Here is a 20580-nt window from a genome sequence, read left to right as displayed (position 1 = left end):
GAAAAGTCCCTGCTCAAGCGAGCCGCCCTCACGTTCTGGGCGCCTGGTAGGTGAAAAGCTTTTAGGTGGATGTCGTGGGCTATACAGAAGTCCCACAGGCTGAGGGCTTCGTGGCAGAGGGCGGAGGATCGGGCCCCGCCTTGCCTGCTGAGATAGAACATCAAGGCCGTGTTGTCCGTGAAAACCCTGACTACCTTGCCCTTCAAGTGCGAGCGGAAGGCCATACACGCCAGCCGCACCGCCCTGAGTTCCTTGACATTTATGTGAAGGGTCAGGTCTTGCGGAGACCACCAGCCTTGGGTCTGAAAACTGCCCACATGGGCTTCCCAGCCCAGGTCCAATGCATCGGACACCAGATCCACTGACGGGGCCCTGTTCCTGAACGGCACCCCTCGGAGCATGTTGCTCGGTGTGGACCACCACCGTACGGAGGCGGTCACAGAGTTCGGCACGGTAAGGACCTTGTCCAACCTGTCCGTGGCTTGGGAGAACTGCGAGGCCAACCAGAGTTGTAGGGGCCTCATCCTGAGCCTGGCGTGGTGGACCACATATGTGCACGCTGACATGTGACCTAGCAGCTGTAGGCAGGACCTGGCTGTCGTCCCCGGGAACCTTACGATCGAGTCAATGAGCCCTTTCACGGTCTCCAACCTGTCTGGGGGGAGAGAGGCCCTGGCCGACATTGCGTCCAGGAGCACCCCGATAAACTCTATGCGTTGGACCGGGACTAACGTGGACTTGGCATTGTTTACCAACAGGCCCAGGGCGGTGCATGTGGACAGGAGGAGTGCCACATGATCCCTCACCTGCGACTGGGAGGTGCCCTTGACCAGTCAGTCATCCAGATAGGGGAATATCTGGATGCCCCAGCGCCTGAGGTAGGCCGCTACTACCAACATGCACTTTGTAAAGACCCTGGGGGCAGTGAACAGACCAAACGGGAGGACCATGAATTGGTAGTGGTTCTGTCCCACCACAAAACGGAGGAAGCACCTGTGCCCCTCAAATATGTGGATTTGGAAGTACGCGTCCTGTAGATCGAGGATCGCGTACCAATCCCCGGGATCCAGGGAGGGGATGATGGAGGCCAGGGAAACCATGCGAAACTTGAGTTTTACCAAGTACTGGTTCAGACCTCGCAGGTCCAGTATGGGTCTGAGCCTTTGGGATAAGGAAATACTGGGAGTAATACCCTTGCCCAGGAACTCCTTGGGCACCGCCTCTATCGCTCCTAGTTCCAGGAGCCTTCCAACCTCCTGCTCGAGCAGAGCCTCATGTGATGGGTCCCCCAAGACGGACGGGGGCAGGGGGTGGTTGGACGGGTAGAAGGTAAACTGGAGGGTGTAACTCAGGAGATGGTGTCGAGGACCCAACAGTCCGAGGTGATCCGTGACCATTCCGGGAGGAACGCACACAATCGATTGGAAAAAGGGAGCATTATTGGGGGTGGATCCCTGCTGAAAACTGCTGGGGTACCCCCGAGCATCCCGTCAAAACTGCCTTTTACCCGCCTGCTTGCCCTTAGAGGACCCAGGCTGTGGGGTAGGCCGGTATTTCCTTTGCGGGCGTTTCTTATAGTCCTGTTGCTTCTTATATGCAGCCTCGTATTTCGGAAGAGTGGCCTATGCGGGAGCCTGCTGTGGCTTGAACTTGGGTTTTGCCGGAGCAGGGACATAGAGGCCCAGGGTCTGGAGGGTCGTACGGGAGTCTTTCATGCTGTGCAGCTTTGTGTCCGTTTCCTCTGCAAACGGAGCCTTCCCGTCAAAAGGGAGATCCTGCATCGATGACTGTGCCTCGCTGGATAACCCAGAGAGCAGAAGCCAGGACGCCCGTCTCATGGACACCGCCGAGGCCAGGGACCGTGCGGCCGTATCCGCTGCATCCAAAGTGGCTTGCAGAGACGCCCTTGCGGTGGCTGCCCCTTCCTCCATGAGTGCCTTAAACTCCTTTCTATCGCGCTCCTGGAGGGAGTCCTTGAACTTGGGGAGATTAAACTTGTAGCGACCCAGGAGAGCCTGATGGTTTGCTACCCTCAGCTGGAAGCTTGACGACTAATAAATTTTTCTCCCAAAAGCACCCAGCCACCGAGAGCCTTTGTTCTTTGGGGTCGGCGCTGGCTGCCCCTGTCACTCCCTGTGGTTGACTGACTCAACCACCAAGGACTTGGGTGCCGGGTGGGTATACAGGTACTCGTGCCCCTTAGTGGGTACGAAGTACTTGCGCTCCACCTTCTTAGAGATGGGAGCCAATGAGGCTGGCGTTTGCCACAGTGTATTTGAAATTTTTGCCACCCCTTCATGGAGCGGCAAGGCCACTCTGCCTGGTGCCGAGGAGGACAGCACATTGAACAGGGAGTATGAGAGCTCTTCCATTTCCTCAGCCTGGAGATGGAGGTTCGCTGTCACTCTTTTTAGTAAGCCTCCGGACGGGGTGAGGAGGCCGGTGCGGTGCTTTGGGTGTCGGCCGGCACTGGAGGATCCACCACCTGGTCGGATTCCAGGCATGGCACCGACAAAGCAGGACCCGTAGACTCCTTTCTCGGCGGTCTAGGGATGGAGGCTGATGGTGCTTCAGACGCCCTAGCCACCGAGCGAGCCCCCACCGGGGGCTGTGCCGGAGGCCACAGTGCCCACTGGGCCAGCCACGACGCACGGTGCCATTGCACTTGCTGAGGCACCGGTGGGGCTGGCCGATCAGGCTGGCTAGTTTGGCCTGTAGATGGGTGACTGTGAGCGGAGGTCGGGCTGGTGTACGATTTGCTGCTGCCTCCGGACTGGGAGCAGCGGCGGTGCCAGGATCTATGTCGACCGCGGGACCGCGGCCTCGAGGCGAGAGAACGGCACCGATGGTAGTAGCTGCTTTGTGAGCGATCTCGATGGGCGGACCCGCGACGGCGAGGAGCCGGCGATCGACGCCTGGAGCTACGGTGCCTTGGCGGAGACTTTGAGCAGGATTCCAAGCAGGAACGACGTTGACGGTCATGCCATGACCGACTGCGGTACTCCCTTTGAGGCGAGGACTGTTGGCGATGTCCGCCACGGTCCTGTCTGAGCTCGCTTCGTGAAGACAAGCAGTGCTGGGAGTCCCGATCAGATGGCACCCATCCAGATAGTCTGGCCGGCGTCGAGGGCGATCCACATGGACTGAGCCCTGAACGGTCACTAGGCGGTGAGTGGTGTCGGGAACGTTCCCTCGATCTAGACCGGTACCGGGCTGGCAGTGACTGCGGTGATCCCAGCGGCGGCTTGCCTCTGGAGCATGGGGCCAACATCGATGGCGCTCCCGGCACCGGCATGGACATGACGTCCTTCGCTGCCTGGAGGGCTTCAGGCGTAGATGGCATCCAGCTATCCGGAGAGGCCTGCTCCGAAGGGGCCAGGCTACTCCACTCCACGTGAGTCAGAGGCCTAGGGCCCGATGGGGACCGAGGACTACCCAACATGGGTCTAGTCTCTGTCCCAAACTTCCCTCGGTGCCGTTGCGAAGAGGGAGTCTTTCCAGTCCTCTTGGCGTGCCCCGTGGAAGGGGAGCGGTGCCGACTAGTCGAGGGTACTGGAGGGTCTCCACGCACCAATGCCACGGTGCCGGGTACCGGATCAGAGCAGCGTGCCGGGGTTGGGGCAGCGCCAACTCCATCAGGATGGCCTGGAGTCTAATGTCCCTTTCTTTTTTAGTCCGGGGCTTGCAGATCTTACACCTTTCGCTGATATGGGTTTCTCCCAAGCAGCGCAGACAGTCTGTGTGCGGGTCACTCTTTGGCATAGAATGCCTACAGGAGCCGCACGACTTAAATCCCGGGGCACGGGGCATGACCCAGTCCGGGCTCACTAACTAACTAAACTTCACTGAAAACTAAACTGACTACAGGTACGACTGAATGAACGGCTCTGGGGACAAGCTGCAGCAAGGCTGGAGCTGAGCAGTTCCGACGCACCTTCACTGGCTGCAAGAAGGAACTGAGGGTGGGGGGAGTGCGCAGCTCCCCTTATACCGCGCCAGGAAGGAGCCACTCCAGGGGTTTCGGGGGGCGCTCTCCCCCTACAGGTACTGCTAGGGAAAAAACTTCCGGCACTGGTGCATGTGGCGAGCATGCACACCTACTGTGGAATACACATGAGCAATCACTCGAAGAAGAACCACTTTTGCCATGCGTTAATATACCTGACAGTTGCATTTCCAATACTGTGATACATTTATTTGTATATATACTATTCGGAACTACTCAACTTTCCCTCAATTTGTAGAATACGTTCACTAGTACAGCACGCCAATGACCCTAGGAGGTGCACTAACCACACAGGCACTACACAGGTGATAATAGGCTAAAAAAGATGTGTCCCTCTGTATCCAAGCAGCAGAGTACTTAATTGGTCATTTATGTCAAATATTTTGCCTATTAAACCAAGAGCTTCCTCCAGAGGCAAAAAATAATCAAGTGCTTTTAACAAGTGAAATGAACAAATAAATAAGACAAAAGCAGAAAACTCAAACATACAATTTAGAACAAGCACACAAGGCACTTCCTTCCTCCAAAATCAAAGAGCTTCCTTCATCTGTAAACATGTTGTAATGTTGCTTTTATAAGCAAAGAATATATGAGGAATGATGTTGGAAGTACCTCAAGTATGTGTTGGGAGGTGAGTGTGAGAGACACAGAGACTGTGTGTGTGTGTGTGTTGTGAGAGAGAGAGAGAGAGAAGGGGCATGTGAACACATGCTGCTGGCTGTGCGTGCTCTGCTAATCAGCTGGGCGGCACTTGAATATCTCCTGTGCAGCCGCCCAAGTGCGCAGCTTACAGGGAACAGATTCAGGGACACATGGGGAGGGGCGTAGGGGTAGAGGGACAAATGGGGACGGGGCAGATGTGCCTGACTGAATGAGAGTCAAAAGAACTGTTCCATACTTCTCTCACCCACACCCAACAACCTTCCAGGTTCACTGCCAGGCTCCTTCCCAGCAATTACTTCCCTCTCCCTCAGGTCCCCATGACTCGACTCCCCCAAGCCTTTGCACTGCTTATGAGGGGTGCGGGAAACACAGTTCTGTATTGTAGTTTAAATGAATTATTACTCAAAGTTCTGTATTAATATGCCTAGTAAGGAATCTATTTGTCAAAAAACCATTTCCTGAATCTTTTTTGTTGTATTATTTCAGACTTGCTTGCTGACAAGTATCTTGAAATAATTTACCAAAATAATTGAAACTGGCATGATTATACTGTGTTATTTTGACAAATAAAATATTCAGAATTTTGCAGAATTTTAAAATATTGTGCACAGAATTTTTAATTTTTTTGTGCAGAAATTCCCCAGGAGTAGAAAATCCATCAAGATGGCTTGCCATCTAGGATCTACTGACACATAGCAAAGAATTAATTGAGCACTTGGCTACAGTTCCCTAATGGAAAATACTTGTTTGTGAGTTTACCTGTTACCCAGACTTTAATTTCCTAGTTCTCCACGCTTCATCTCATATATATTAAAGAGACTAATCACCACTGTAGTCAGTATATGCTCTCTTGTTTTTGTAGGAAATGAAAAAGCTGCTGTATTGATAAGTAACTGAAAATGTGATTAATGATTTACATTAGAGTTCATATTTGACAAAAACATACTTACATACTGTTTATGTGGTGTTATAATTATTGCTGAAATAAAATGTTTAAAAATTAATAGGGATGAAAGCAGTTTACTTAGGACTTTTCTACACAGAGCAGAAATGTGCACAAGAGGGGTTTGCTTTCTAAAGCACACTTATGTGTCGCATGCGAACTGGCCTGTGTAGAGTCTGTTGGTGCAATCTTTTTAGTTCATGTTAGCAGGAACACCATGGGTCAGTTAGTGCATGTTGGTGCACTTTAGAAATCACACCCATCTACTGCACATTTCTGCTCCATATAGATAAGCCCTTAGAAACAAAGCTATAAGTACTTATGTGTGGATTGGTAACAGAGAGGAGAACTGTGAATAATGCAATGAATCAGAAAAAAAGAAAATTCAGGCTGAACATCAAGATGCTTTTGGTAATACTGAAGACCTAGAATAGTCTTTCGCAGGAAGTTGTCAGAAACCATGTTACTGTGGTCATTTAAAACAGGAATTTTTTAAAGTACAGAGGAATATACTGTAGAGAACGATCCTGCATTGAGAAAGGGGTGGACAAACTGACTAATTGTATTTTTCCCCTCTCTGTTTGTTAAGAGTCCATATTTGAGCAATCACTTACCTACGCAGTTACCCACCCATGGGCAGTGGTGGTCAAACTTTGCTATACATCGATTGCACACGCCACAATGTTTGGACCTCACTGGCTTCCGTATCTGTTTGACAGATATTTATGGATATATAATTACAAAAAGCTTTACAGCAAAGTGAAAGGAAAAGTCCGACAGATTTATACTGGTGAAAAAAAAAAAAAGGAATTTTAATGCATGTTAAAATACTTTGCTGCTGTTAATCCCTTAGATCAAGGTCAACAGGAATTTAAAAGCCTAATGGGTAATTCAGATTCCATTAAACAATTAGTGTCTTGAAATTTCATCATACGTCAGCTATGGTATGTATGGTACAAAAATCTATTTAAAATATTTTCCCTTAAATAAAAATGTTGCATCTTAAAAAGTATCAAATATTTATTTCTCTTTCCATCCACCCCAAACCCCTCTAAATCCTCTAGGTATCTAAGTTTTGGGTGCGGATTTGTTTCATTTCAGCTATTTAATATTGACAGAGTATTACATTATGACTGAGATTATTCTTTGGGCATTATTCATAAATGAACCCTAATGTAAACAGAATGCTGTTAATTAAGCCTATTTATCAGAGAACTTCCAATGGGACTTTTGCTCCAATGTTCACTTTGACAATTTTGAAAACCACTCCCAAACTGAATATATTTTTGTAAATCAAATATTAAATGGTTATGATGACAAATCAAGAACAAAATACATGAACAAACCTTGAAATACAAAATATATGTACAAACCTTGAAATTAAAATACATTTAAACTTTAAAACTAAATATTTAAAAAAAACTTCATTTTTACTTATCCCTTTAAATCTGAATTTAGAGGTTCTATGTTTATTATACAAAATGAATGACACCACAAACATGATAGAAGAAGTATTTCTATTATGTGTTTGTCATGTTATTAATTCTTCCATGGGAAATAAAATGCATACTTCAGGTCTCAGTAGGTAAGTGCAGGAAGAAATTATTTTTAAACACCGTGTTTCAAAATGTAAACATAACTTGCAAGTCTAAGCAACTAATCCACAGACAATTAGGAAATGTTAAAACACTTCAGAATTTAAAGAAACTTTCCAGTTAACCTGGAAAATATCTAGACAGTTTTGACACAAAGCAAAAGATACTTCTTTTTCAGGCTCAATATGTCATTTAACCCAAAGTTTGTTCTAACCCATTTTAAAATAAAATAATTCTGTTTTGGAAGGCTTTGTTAAGCTTACTTATCTCTTAAGAGCCTTCCTCAAATAGATTTTATTTTACATAGGTCCTGAAACAACTAATCTGCAATGCATATACCAAAAGGGGTTTTCCTTTGTATGGTAGAAGGGAGTATAATACAATATTTCACGAAGCTCTCACAATAACTAAATATGATTTTGTGATGTTGCCTATACAGATCAACAAAAGACTAAATTACATGTGTATGTAGACACACATACATGTATGTACGTAGGTACATCATGTTACATTACATAAAAAAAAAAATCAATGAAAGTACTTCAGTTTCACAAAACCTCTGAAAGTATTAAAATTTTTAAAAAACCATTACAATTCTCATGATTTCAGTAGAAAAAGGCCTAAACATTTTGTTAAACTAGCAATGGCAATTCTGAGTCAAACTGAAATGTTTACTGCAAATATTCATAATTCTCCCCTTTTCCCCATCCCCAAAAAAATCACAGAATACAAAAAGGTACATAAACTTCTCCACAGACTTTTCTTTTTTATAATACAAAACTTCTTCAACCAGGATTCTTGGGAGAAACTGAATGCTTGTTCAAAATATAACAGTTTTGCTACATAGCTTGAAGTTGCTGAAAGGATGCGACAACCAATCACATTGGTTTATTTCAATAAACCTTTTATATTTCTATTTGTCAAAACTTTGCAGCTTCTCACAAGATGTGTCCTGTATAAAGGTCAGAAGGGGACACTGTGATCATCTAGTCCGACTTCCGTATAACACAGGCCACAGAACTTTCCCACTCTCATGGCTCTTCTCTCAACCCTCTCCAATTTATCAACATCCTTCTTAACTTGTGGGCACCAAAATGGAACACAGTATTCCAGCAAGGGTCGCACAAGTGCCAAAAACAAAGGTAAAAGAACCTCTCTACTCCTACTCGAGATTTCTCTCTCCTTTAACCACAGCATCATGCTGGAAGCACACATTCAGCACATATCTTTTTCAGAGTAACTGCTTCTCAGGATAGTCTCCCCCCATCCTGCTAAGTATGGCCTACATTCTTTGTTCCTTTGTGTTTACATTTAGCTGTATTAAAATACTGTACGTACACCTCTACCTCGATATAATGCTGTCCTCGGGAGCCAAAAAAATCTTACCACGTTATAGGTGAAACCGCGTTATATCGAACTTGCTTTGATCCGCCGGAGTGCGCAGCCCTGCCCCCCCCGGAGCACTGCTTTAAGCGTTATATCCGAATTCGTGTTATATCGGGTCGTGTTATATCGGGGTAGAGGTGTAGTTTGTTCACACCCAGATTACCAAGCGATCCAGATTGCTCTTCATTATTTACAGCTCCCCCAGTTTTTGTATCATCTGCCTAAATATGGATTCTGATGTACAACATTAAGGCGGCCAACTTTGAAAAGGTTGCCAACTGTAGTAACATAGGCCCACGTTAGGCTTAAGCAGGCTACGGTTTCAAACTGAGTTTGGATTTTTAGCATGAGTGGTAGGACTGAAGCATGTAAAAGGATGAGATCATGAGAAAACACAAGTTATTTGTGTTAATCTTGTAGTGACCCTTAAAAATACCAGTGTTATCTCATTTAAGGTTTGGGATGAGGTAATAGAAATAAAGAAAATATGGTTAATGGGCACCAGGAATTGTAAATAATTGGTTTGTTTAGTTTAGTATAAAGAAATGTGTAGTTTGGTAATCGAAGAGAAATACAGCCAAACGAGATAAGATGCAAACCTTGAAGAAAGAGGCCCAGTCATTAATCTTCTCTTGACCGGGGCAGAGGACAAGGTTCAAACTTAGCTGCTTCATCTGGAGTTAGAAAGGTCTGACAACAAACAATGACATCACCTGTTTCTTATAGTGTATTAAAAAAGCAAGGTTTTCTAGGGGTACTTTGTCAGTGCCTTTCCTTATTCCTCTGGAGTCACGCCATGATGGGAAGGTCCCTACCAGGCCTGATCCTGTTGAGAGTATTTTGGCCAGTACACCTCTACCCCGATATAACGTGACCTGATATAACAAGAATTTGGATATAACGCGGTAAAGCAGCGCTCCGGGGGGGAGAGGGGGGGCGGGGCTGCGCGTTCCGGTGGATCAAAGCAAATTCGATATAACATGGTTTCACCTATATCCCGGTAAGATTTTTTGGCTCCCAAGGATAGCGCTATATTGGGGTAGAGGTGTATTTATAACTGTATTGCTTTTGGGTACATAATACAAGAGTATATGCTTACCCTTGTACATTTATCACTAAGTGGCCATTGAATTAATGAAGGAATGCTTGTGCGAAAACTGAGTCATGGTAAACCTTAATAAACTTATTAAGAAAATAATTTTCAATACCAATAATACAATTTAGCATGTTCTTGGATCTTGATTTGCTTTTTCCATGCCAATGCCACATAACAGACTGCTACAAAGGACATTATGCAGCTGTCCCTTCTGTTGGGACTAGGGAGGCAGCAGGCCTTTGCTTATATAGCAGATAGCTCCTATTCCCAACTGCATGGAACTTTAGGTAACAAGATGGGTTCTGCAGCTCAGATAGAACCATTACTATTAAAATGGGGTTAAGATTATTAGTTAAGTGTTTCCTCTTAATAGCAGCAAAAGGCCAATGCTTGGCCATTTGGATTAATAAAACTGTACTGTATGTGTGCATATTTAAGAAAAATTTACCATTTTTTAAAAAGTTGGCATATTGTTATTAGTATTCCATCTCATGCTTTGCATGAGTATGTACTATTAGTAGACTTTACAGTCTTTTATATTTGTTAATCACATTTTAAAAGGAATGTGCATATCATGTTTTCTTGTGGAACTGGATAGCTGCCCTTGTTCTCTTGAAGCTGATTTCCATTTTAAAATGTTTTGTGGAGGGGTGTGAAAATTAGTATTTTTTCTTTTTAAGATGATAGCCAAATTTAAAAAGTCCAGCTCACTTTTGAAAGAAACTATTTTCATGCTCTAAAGGAGGTTATTTTAGTTATGCCAATGCCAGACAGAATGCTGTAAAGCCCAACACTAGAAAAAAATTGACACATCAATGTAAAATATTATTTAAAAAACAGGATTGAATAGTGCATTTAAAAGTGTATAAAATTAGTTATCCAACTCTCTTTTTAATAAAAAAAATTAACACACATATTTCCCTTAACCCTATGTCCTTTCTAGTTAGCCTAACAATCTGAAAGTCCTAGAAATGTAAAGATCTAGGAATGGTTCACTAGTTTTCCAAAACTGAAGCAATTACATTTAGTCTGGTTTGGTTTAGATATCCTTCAAAGTTAAAATAAGGTGTTCACAAAGATACAAGATTTAGCATGAATTTTGTCCCCTAGTAAACATGAAGTTAAAACAAAGACCCTGATCCTCTAACTAAGAACATGGGGGTATACTGTTGAGCCTGCGTGGAGGCTGACTTCCAGCGGCCTCTGCATGGATGCAGCAATCTATTTACACACTATCAGTTGCAGGATTGAATCAAAGTTAGCAAAACTCAATTCATAGGGTGTTCTCCATCACAATTTTTCCACCATGCCGTTCCTTGATTTTACCTGCTGATATAGAAACTATCATTTGATCTATAGAAATAGCTAATACCTCATTAATGAGAAAAACAACTTTACATTATACAAAGGCATAATTTAAAGTCGTCATCTTTTTTATTGTCAGATAATTATCTAAAGAAAAATGGTTCCTCAGACTGAATGACTGCATAAATGATTGTATGCCATATGGAAACTGCTAATCAAAGCACTCCTTTAATATTGTTGATTAAAAAGTATGCTCTTCCAAATAATTGTCAAAACACAAAAGGGTTTAAAAGTGTACAGTTATTAAGAAAACAATAATGCTTATAAAGTCATCTGCAAGCATGCCTGGAAGTACAAAATACATTTGTCAGTACCGTGAACTGAAGGTCAATGCTATCTCATCAGTGCATTAGCTAAACACAAGAAAAAATTAGATGAAAGTTCTCAACCACAACCCAATAATTGGATATTATTAATCAACTTGCAGAAGCGAAAAAACTATTAAGCTAAATTCTGTGGATAAATGTTTCAGCTCAAGGCAATCAGGATAGTGAAGAAACTATTTAACTACAATATTTATCTACAGCATTAATTTAGTTAGTTTTACTGAAATTTCACAAGTGAGTGAATTTAGGAAGCAAAAGAGCCAACCTATATACAAACTAAACAAACACATTAGATGTGAGTCAATGAGATCAAATATTGGGCTAAATTCTGCTCTCATTTACATCAATCAGTACAATCCCATTTACTTCAGAATGGTTGCAGAGGGAGAGCAGAATTTCACCCCAACAATCTTCAGAATATGTAGCATGCCCAGCAAATAATTTTTAACTTGGTAAAGACACTTAGATTCTAGCATTGTGTTACCATTAACGAATTCTCTGCATAAAGTCAAAATGATCTCCCCACTGACATTACCATAATTCTCATGACAGACCCACTTGAGCTTTTGGAAAACACTATTTTGATGTAAGTTTTTTTAAATAACATCCATCTCTGAAATAACATGGAGAAAAGGGGGGGGGGGGGGGAGAAAGAGAAGTCTCATTTATTTACTATATAAATATCCAGTTTTGCCCACCACACACAACCTCTCTCCCCCAACACTGATATATACATTTCAATTAAGTGGAAACAAAAATAAATAAGTAAAAATAAAAAGCATACTACCAAACAGGTACTGCAGAATATACTGAGGTCCAGACTTCCTGTCTCTGCAAGTTCAACTATTGTCTTCAGAAGAAACAAACAAGAAATAAAATTAGTATTTAAACTTTTAAACACATACCCATCTAATTTCCATTGTTAAATGATTTCTGTAGCTCATATTCAGGCCTGTAAGCTCAGACTATCTCAGGCTTTGCCTACACCAGAATATTTAATTTAAATAAGTTTTAAACCTATTTAAACTGGTGCAAAACTCTATGTAGACACTTATTTCCAATTAGAAGTGGCTTATTTACTTTACCTTAAACCTATTCTTAGTTCATTTAAGCTAAATAGATATAAAGCAGGTTTAGACTGACTTAGCACATCTACACAGAATTTAGCACACAGGTTTAACTAAATTGATTTTAAAATCACAGATTTAAACTCAAACTATTTTGCATTTTGATAAATCCTCAGAGATTACCTTCCAGTCAGGACCCAGCAGTCAAGAAGGAGAAATTTAAGTTCAGTGGTATACAGTCCAAAGTCTCAAAGCTGCAATTACCTACTCCATAGAATGTTCGTCTCTTAACCACAAAAGCAGTAATAAAAGCCAAACCTCCAACCCACTATGCATCATGCTATGCTTATGGATCAAGTGATATACAATGGTGGATTTCAGTTACAACATCCCAATTTCCTTACATTAAATTAGATCCTTTCATTTTGTGTGTCCTTCCAGTATCTATTTTGTTATTGGAATAGTGGTGACTTATTACTCTAGGAAATGAAAAGAGTCTACATTTCCAACAACCTTTAAATTTCAGCAGCTGAAGATTGTGCCACAAGAGGCTTTTATATAAAGTCTGCAGTGTCTGGAAAATATATATTCACAGATTTCAAAGGAATTGTCCTGAAAATGTCTCTTGCCAAAGCTACTTTTCTTGGCCCAGGAAGAATTAACTCCGATTAGCATGAATAGTTAAGGAATAAAATTAAAGACCGATATGCTTGTCTAATTTGTACCTTCAGCCATAGTACATGAAATATATTTTAACCATGGTTCTGGGTTTTAAGTGCCCTGTCACGTTGGTGTCTTTGGATCCATATGATTTTAACTCCTTTCTCACCTCTCCTGATTAGAAAAGGAGCTGAAGGTACTTATGACTATTCTGTCAATGTAACAAGCCAAACAAAGGTGGTATGCCAGAAGGTTTACCTTTACTTCCTGGTTGAGATGATGGCCACCAAGGGGGATACCTCAATCGAAGATCCCCAAATGCCTTTTCAATTCTTCCAAGACACTACATGGAGGAACTGGCAGGGGGTGAATATGGAAATACACTAGACCCCGGGGCTCCTTCTCCAAAGCAGCCAGTAAACGCTACAGTCAAGGGTTCAGGGATAAAACAGGGCCTTATAGTCCTCTCTGCAGAAATCAGAGGAAACAACTGTGGCACTAGGACCAGCAGCCTCTCCTCCCTCCTCCAAACGGGAAGCAGAAGCAGTAGCAGTTTCATTCTCCCTTTACTCTTTCCTCTAACAATCCCTTCCTCTATGCTACACTTCAATTCCAAGTGACTCCTCCAAAAAACTAATATAAATAAAACAAATAGATGAAAAACAAAAGAGACAGAACTAACAGGAGGCATGTCTACCATCACCGTGATCACTTTGGGCTGGCTTTTGATACCCTCTTCCATGTTTGGGACCTCTCCACAAGAAGTTCCACTGAATTCAATGGGAGTAATTGTAGAATAAAGCACTATTCAACATGGTCCTTTGCTTATACACTGCGTGCCTTTTACTCTTTGGGGACTGTTTTCCTGTATGTTTGTTCAGTGACCAGTACAATCCAGGCCAGATCCTCCTGATTGGTGCCTTTGGGCACTACCATAATAAAAGTAAATACATTTTAGTGTAGTAGTAAATACTACTACAACTAATAATAATTTCAATGCAGTTTGGAAAGTGGGGAGTTGCCTGAACTACTTCAAATTAGTCTAGGAAGCAGAAATACATCACTGAAAAGGGCAAGCATGTCAAAAGAAAAAACACCTGGAAACTCTGATGTTGCTGGCATTTCCAGATATACTTACCGTGGTCTGTTGGATTGCCTTGCCTATTTGTTCAACAGGGAGGGGAAGCACAAATTATTTCGTGCCCTGACTTTGGTTCACTTTAAGATAAATTACGAAGCAATGTGGGGAAACTACTACAATGCCCAGAATATTTTATGCCGGTCCTTTTTATGATGGTCCATTCTAGAGTTGAATTAGTTGCAAAGTGTCTGCATCAAAAAATCCATAACATTAGCACAGTGACAAAATCCTGATGGAAGAAGACTGGAAACTGGCTAATTTTTTATTTAGACCCTGATTCGGCAAAGCACTGAAGCATGTGCTTAATTTGAAGTAGGTGAGCAATGACTTCAATGGGACTCCTGTGTTTATGTGGTTTGCTGAACTGAGGCCACAAAGGGGCTTACTTACTACTCTACAAAGTGTTAAAATTCTACTTAATTATGTAGTCCTGCTGAAGGTATGGTACTTAGATTGGACTAGCCCAGCATCCAATTTGGTGGATGCACAGTAACAGAAAAGCAGTTCTGGATGCCTGAATCTGCACATTCACGGATATTAAAAAAACAACTGATCTATCCTGACAAAAATAATCTAACCAATCACAACCTCATCAGAGATTACTACTCTGCACGTGGACAAATATATAATTCCAGGCAGCTTGATGTCATTCCACTTTGATTTGCAGTGAGTTGCATAGCATTCTTGAGAGTGGGATTTCCAAAAGCACCTAAGTGAGTCAGGAGCACAAGTCTCACTGATTTTCAATAGGACTTGTACTCCTAACTCCTTTAGGGGCTTTTGAAAATCTCTCCCATAAACTAATGGAAGAGGTTACTGCTGCTCTCATTTTGGGAATTTGTGATTGCTCGGTTTGATTGCTCAAAAACTTCATTTCAATAACGGGCAAGTTAGAACTGCTAACAGTAATGGGCTTGAGTATCAGAAAATTATCATGGTAAAAGATTATAAATGCATCTGGTCATAAATTATATGCCAAGAGGAATTACTCTCAAATGCCAATGAAAGCTAATCACAGATGTCTATCTCAGAACCGAAGAAGAAGCTTGATTCAAACAGAATTCAATGTTTTGTCAGTAGAAGCTCTAGCTTTATTGGTATAGTATATTTAAATTACAGTAACTTGTACATTTTATTTATTTTTAAAACAGAATAGGCAAAATCTTTAAGCAATGACATTTAAAGTGACAGCTAGTGTAACACCGACAGACTCCAGTCGTCGGTGGGCGGGATTGAATCTGGGACTTCTGGAGCTTAGTGTATGAGCTTTACAGCATGAGCTAAAAGCCAACTGCTTTTTAGCTAAGGCTGTAGAGCAGACTCATTTAACTCTCTGTAAGTTGTCTCGGTGCCACTCGATGGGACAGAACACCACAGCCAGGAGGTGTGGGGATTACATACTTCCCTTAGCTGAGGAAGCGCATCCCGAGCTTCAGAGACTTCCCAGTTGAAATCCCGGAAGAGTCCCCACTTGTAATGCTGACAGACTCCGGTTGTGGTCAGGCAGGATCAAACCGGAGACCTCTGGAACTTAGTGCATGAGCTTCTACAGCATGAGCTAAAAGCCAATTGCCTTTTAACTAAGGCTGTAGAGCAGACTCATTTAACTCTCTCTAAGGCCTGCTCTACACTGGGAGGTGGGGCGGCAAGGGATTGATCTAAGTTACGCAACTTCAGCTACGTGAATAACGTAGCTGAAGTCGACGTACTTAGATCTACTCACTGCGGTGTCTTCACTGCAGTGAGGCAACTGCTGCCACTCTACTCTGCCTGCACCTCTCGCGGTGATGGAGTACAGGAGTCGACGGAAGAGTGCTCGGGGGTCGATTTATTGCATCTAGACTAGACACGATAAATCGACCCACGCTGGATCGATCGCTGCCCGCCGATCCGGCAGATAGTATAGACATACCCTAAGTGGACTCAGTGCCACCCAGAAGGTGTGTGGATTACACTAGTATTAGAGACGAGATGAGTGAGGTAATATATTTTATTCAACCAGCTTCTGTTGTGAGAGATACAAGCTTTTAAGCTTACACAAAACTCTTCTTCAGGTCTGGGAAATGTACTCAGAGGGAATGTCTACAATGCAATTAGACACCCATGGCTGGCCCTTATCAGCTGACTCAGGCTCTTTGAGCTTTAAGCTAAGGGGCTATTTAATTGGGGTGTAGACATCTGTGGATGGGCTGGAGCCTGGCTCGAGGACCCTCCAAGGTGGGAGAATCTAAGAGATTGGGCTGCAGCCCGAACCCAAACGTCTATACCACAATTAAACAGCTACTTAGGCTATGTCTACACTAGAGACCGTACAGCGGTACAGCTGCTCTATGCCGCTCTCCTGAGAGCTCAGAGCTCTCCTGTCAACATAATTAAACCGTCTCCAACGAGTGGCGGTGGCTATTTCGGCGGGAGAAGCTCTCTCGCTGACACAGCGCTGTGCACACTACCACTTATGCTGAAGAAACTTGCAGCTCAGGGGTGTTTTTTCCCCCCACGCCCCTGAGCAAGATCAGTTTTGCCGACATAAGTGGTACTGTAGATATGGTCTTAGCCTGAGACAGCTGGCACAGGTCAGCCGTGGGTGTCTAACTGCAGCGTAGACACGAGTGTCACAACTAAATACAAGGTGGAACAGATTGTTTAGCATAAGCAGTTAAAACATATTTCATGGGATTATTCAAGGTGAAGTGGCCAGTAGGGGGAAAGCTGGGGTGGGTGTTAATGGGTTAGATATCAGGGGTGGGCAAAATATGGCCCGCGGGACAGATCTGGCCCATCTAACATTTCTGTCCAGCCTGCCAGGCTCTTTGGCTGCCCCCTCGTGATCTCCAGTCCTCTAAAAGTCCCGCAGTGCAGTGGGGCGCTCAGGCACACTGCTTGCCTGCAGTGGCCCCATGCCGCTCCTGGAAGTTGCCGGTTGCTGTTGGCACGCCTCTGCGTGCCCCTGGCGGGGGGTGTGTGTGGAAGAATGGGGAGGTGGAGGTGGCTCCGTGTGCTGCCCCCACCCCTAGCACCGTCCTCACAGCCCCCATTGGCTGGAAACTGGCCAAGGGGGGGGGGGGGGGGGGGGGGGGCGATGCTTGCGGGCGTGGCCAGTGCATAGAGACCTGCTGCCCTCCTCCTCTAAGGGGCACACAGAGACGTGCCAGCAGCAGCTGGCCGCAGTCACTTCCGGGAGTGGTATGGGGCCACAACATGCAGGCAGCCTGCCTGAGCCCTGCTGCGACGCTGGCCAGGAGCCGCCTGTGGTAAGCACCTCCCAGCCAGACCCTACACCTCGCACTGCCTCCCACACCCCAAGCCCCTGCCCCAGGTCAGAACCCCCTCCTGCACCTAAACTCCCTCTCAGATCCTGCTCCCCCTCCTGTACCCCAATCCCTTGCCCCCCCCTGGACCCCCCCCCTGCCCCAAACCCCCCCCCCCCCCCCCCCCCCCGCACCCCAGTACTCTGCACCAGCCCGGAGCTCCCTCCTGCACCCAAATTCCCTCCCACACCCCCTCCATTAATATAGTAGAAATGTACGGCTCATGACGACTTATCAAAATTTGTTGAGTGGCCCTCCAGTGAAAATTATTGCCCACCCGTTATAGATTGTTGTAATAAGTCATAAATCCAGTGTCTCTATACGGTCCACGATTTTTAGTGTCTAGCAAAGTTAAGCTCCCAGACTGGTCTTTTGAAGGTGCTGTGCAGGTTTCTTTGAGGATAGGGACTGAGAGGTCTGATATAGAGTGATCTCTTTGTGAAAACTGGTCATCCACAGATGATATAATGTTTTTGTCATTTTTCTGTGTGAGTTCATTCAAGAGCATAGTGATTGTCTGTGTTTTACCCACATAGTTGCTATTGGTGCATTTAGTGCATCGTGAGGTACACCACATGTTGTGATTAGCATGTATAAGACGCATGGATCTTGAAAGGTATGTTGTGGGGGTGTTGATCAACCCCCCTGCCCCTAGCTTTTTCCCCACTCCTTTCTTCTGGAGAGGTGTTCACTGGACACTTAACATATATTTCAAGGGACCATTCAAGGTGAACTACTTATGCTAAACAATCTGTTCCACCTTATATTTAGCTGTGACACTGAGTACATTTCCTAGAACTGAAGAGCTGTGTAAGCTTGAAAATTTGTCTCTTTCACCAATAGAAGTTGGTTCAATAAAAGATATTTCCTCACCCAACTTCTCTCTTTAATATCCTGGGACCAACATGGCTACAACAACATTGTATACAGCTAATATTAAGTTAGTCCCATAGTTAAGTACATTAGGCACTCAGGTACTACTGCGATGAGAGAGGTACAAGAACCTATGCAGAATAGAGCAGATTTTTATGCTTCCATAAATGAATCTGGATTACCTAATTTATCATCACTTTCAACCTCATCTCATCACTTTTTGAACCTAATATAAAGATTTACACACGCTACCACCTCATTAAATTTTAAACTACAATTTTATTTTGTTAATTAAAAGATCATGAATGTTAAATTTAGAAAGCAAGACCTGCACACTACTTGCAAATAAAGACAAGGGAATATGTAAGATAAATGCAGAAACAACCTTTTGATACTGCTATGCTTTTGTTTCACAACAATTTACTCTTATTTCTCTGTGCTAAACAGCAAGTGACAACATTTGGAAACACACAGGTAACTCATCCTTGAAAAAGGACATAGCATTTTCTCCCCATCATCCTCAAAATAATCTGTAGTATTTTTACCTTTTTCTTTTGTTCTTCTGTGGCTTTAATGATTCCTGGGTCTGATTTCCAGGATTTTCCAAAATTGTAGAAAAGTGCAACACTATTGGCAAGGAATGGAAGATGTATAAAGAGAAAATTGAGATGTGTTTAAAGTCAAGGAATCTAAAGAAGTTCAAAATGAAAAAGATTACAGAAAGACCAAACCAGGCTGAATTATTAACATCTGTCAACTTGAAATAAGATGACCACAAATCATTTTGTTCTAAAAAGTTGCCAAAATCAACGATACTTAAAATAAGCACAAAATATTGTGTCGTAAGGACTTCTATTGTACTCTATATTCTGTAGAAATTCTCTTAAGGCAGTTTGATTGCCTAACTCTTTATAACTATTTACACTGTGTTAAAATATGAATTATCATAATTCAGTTATTCCTATCTGTTCTTTGTTGTTTTTAATTTAAATTCCATATAGTATTATCTCCTTAAAGTATTTCCTGATTTCACAGTAAATATCCAGAAGTTCTATTTATAAGATGCTCATTTGACTGCTTATGTCTCCACTGTCTAAAATTCCAGTTAAATCACCAAAAGGAATGCTTTTAACCATATAAGGGATTGTCCAACAGAGAATGATGTTACACGGCAGTAATCCCTCAACCTATGCTCATTTCCAAGATGCTCAACTCAGAGTTTATACACTAATTTGAAATCTCTCTCAGTGTAAAGCAAATAATTGAAAAAGCAAAACTGTTGAGCTTTTTGGGTGCTGTTTGAAACATGATCCTCTTATAAGCGAATACTCATATTTCGGACCAATGAAAGCCATTTTAAAATATATAATCTAATACCTGTAAAATAAGAATTCTTAGCATTCCTGAAAGTGTTTATAAATTCAAGAGCAATATAAATACAAGGAATAACCACTAGTTTAAAAATGTTTCCTATGCTAGGATATACACAGCTTTACAGTGGTTTAAATCATAGAATAAATAGATTTCCTCGTAATAGGCAATAATGAGCATGAAGTACAGCACTTCTGAGGGACCCAAAAATCTGGCATGTTAGTGTACCAATCCTACTAACATGTACATGAGTAAAGTCATTGACTTCAGTAGTCATTGGGACTACCCATATGAGTAAAGTTTGTTATTTATGTACATTTTTGCAGCATTAAACCCTGAATATGGATTGATAACTATAGTGTTTTACATGGCTGTATGTACTAAAATTGGCACCTGAACATTTTATGCATTGATAATCTATAAAATTTTATGTAAGGAATTTTATGGAAAACTGAGTTTCATTTGTTGTTGTTGTTGTTTTTAATGGCATGGAAAATGAGATTTTGGAACTGCACAGTGTATAGTGGATTATGAATGCTGAGCCGGACATTGATTTTTTAGAAGATAATCAGCAAACAAGCAGCATTATCTAAAACATTCTACATCAATATATAGACAAAAATATTCAAAATAAAAACATGAAAAAATGATATGGGGTCCAATTCTCACTTATCCTATGGTGCCTTTACACCATGCTGGCAATGTACAGGGGCCTTAGAGCGTAAATGTAATTAAGGCCTCTTTACACTGCTGGACACGCTAAACTGCCATGTCTAACAG

General features: G+C 42.9%; 1 protein-coding gene across 1 annotated transcript in view; it reads right to left on the bottom strand.

The window, feature by feature from the left end:
- Positions 1 to 20580, bottom strand: part of ZDHHC17 (zinc finger DHHC-type containing 17) — a 127260-nt gene that overhangs the window by 15922 nt on the left and 90758 nt on the right. The window contains exons 10-12 of the mRNA XM_026648817.1: positions 18975 to 19099; positions 12168 to 12230; positions 6227 to 6320 (exon numbers count right to left, since the gene is read on the bottom strand). Of these exons, the coding sequence (XP_026504602.1) occupies positions 6227 to 6320; positions 12168 to 12230; positions 18975 to 19099 (282 nt within the window). The remainder of the gene's footprint in view (positions 1 to 6226; positions 6321 to 12167; positions 12231 to 18974; positions 19100 to 20580) is intronic.

The sequence above is a fragment of the Terrapene carolina genome, unplaced genomic scaffold (assembly GCF_002925995.2).
Source record: "Terrapene carolina triunguis isolate 2854851 unplaced genomic scaffold, T_m_triunguis-2.0 Scaffold68, whole genome shotgun sequence".
Taxonomy (NCBI): domain Eukaryota; kingdom Metazoa; phylum Chordata; order Testudines; family Emydidae; genus Terrapene; species Terrapene triunguis.
Note: the sequence above shows the minus strand (reverse complement) of the source record. Positions and strands in the feature narration are given on the sequence as shown.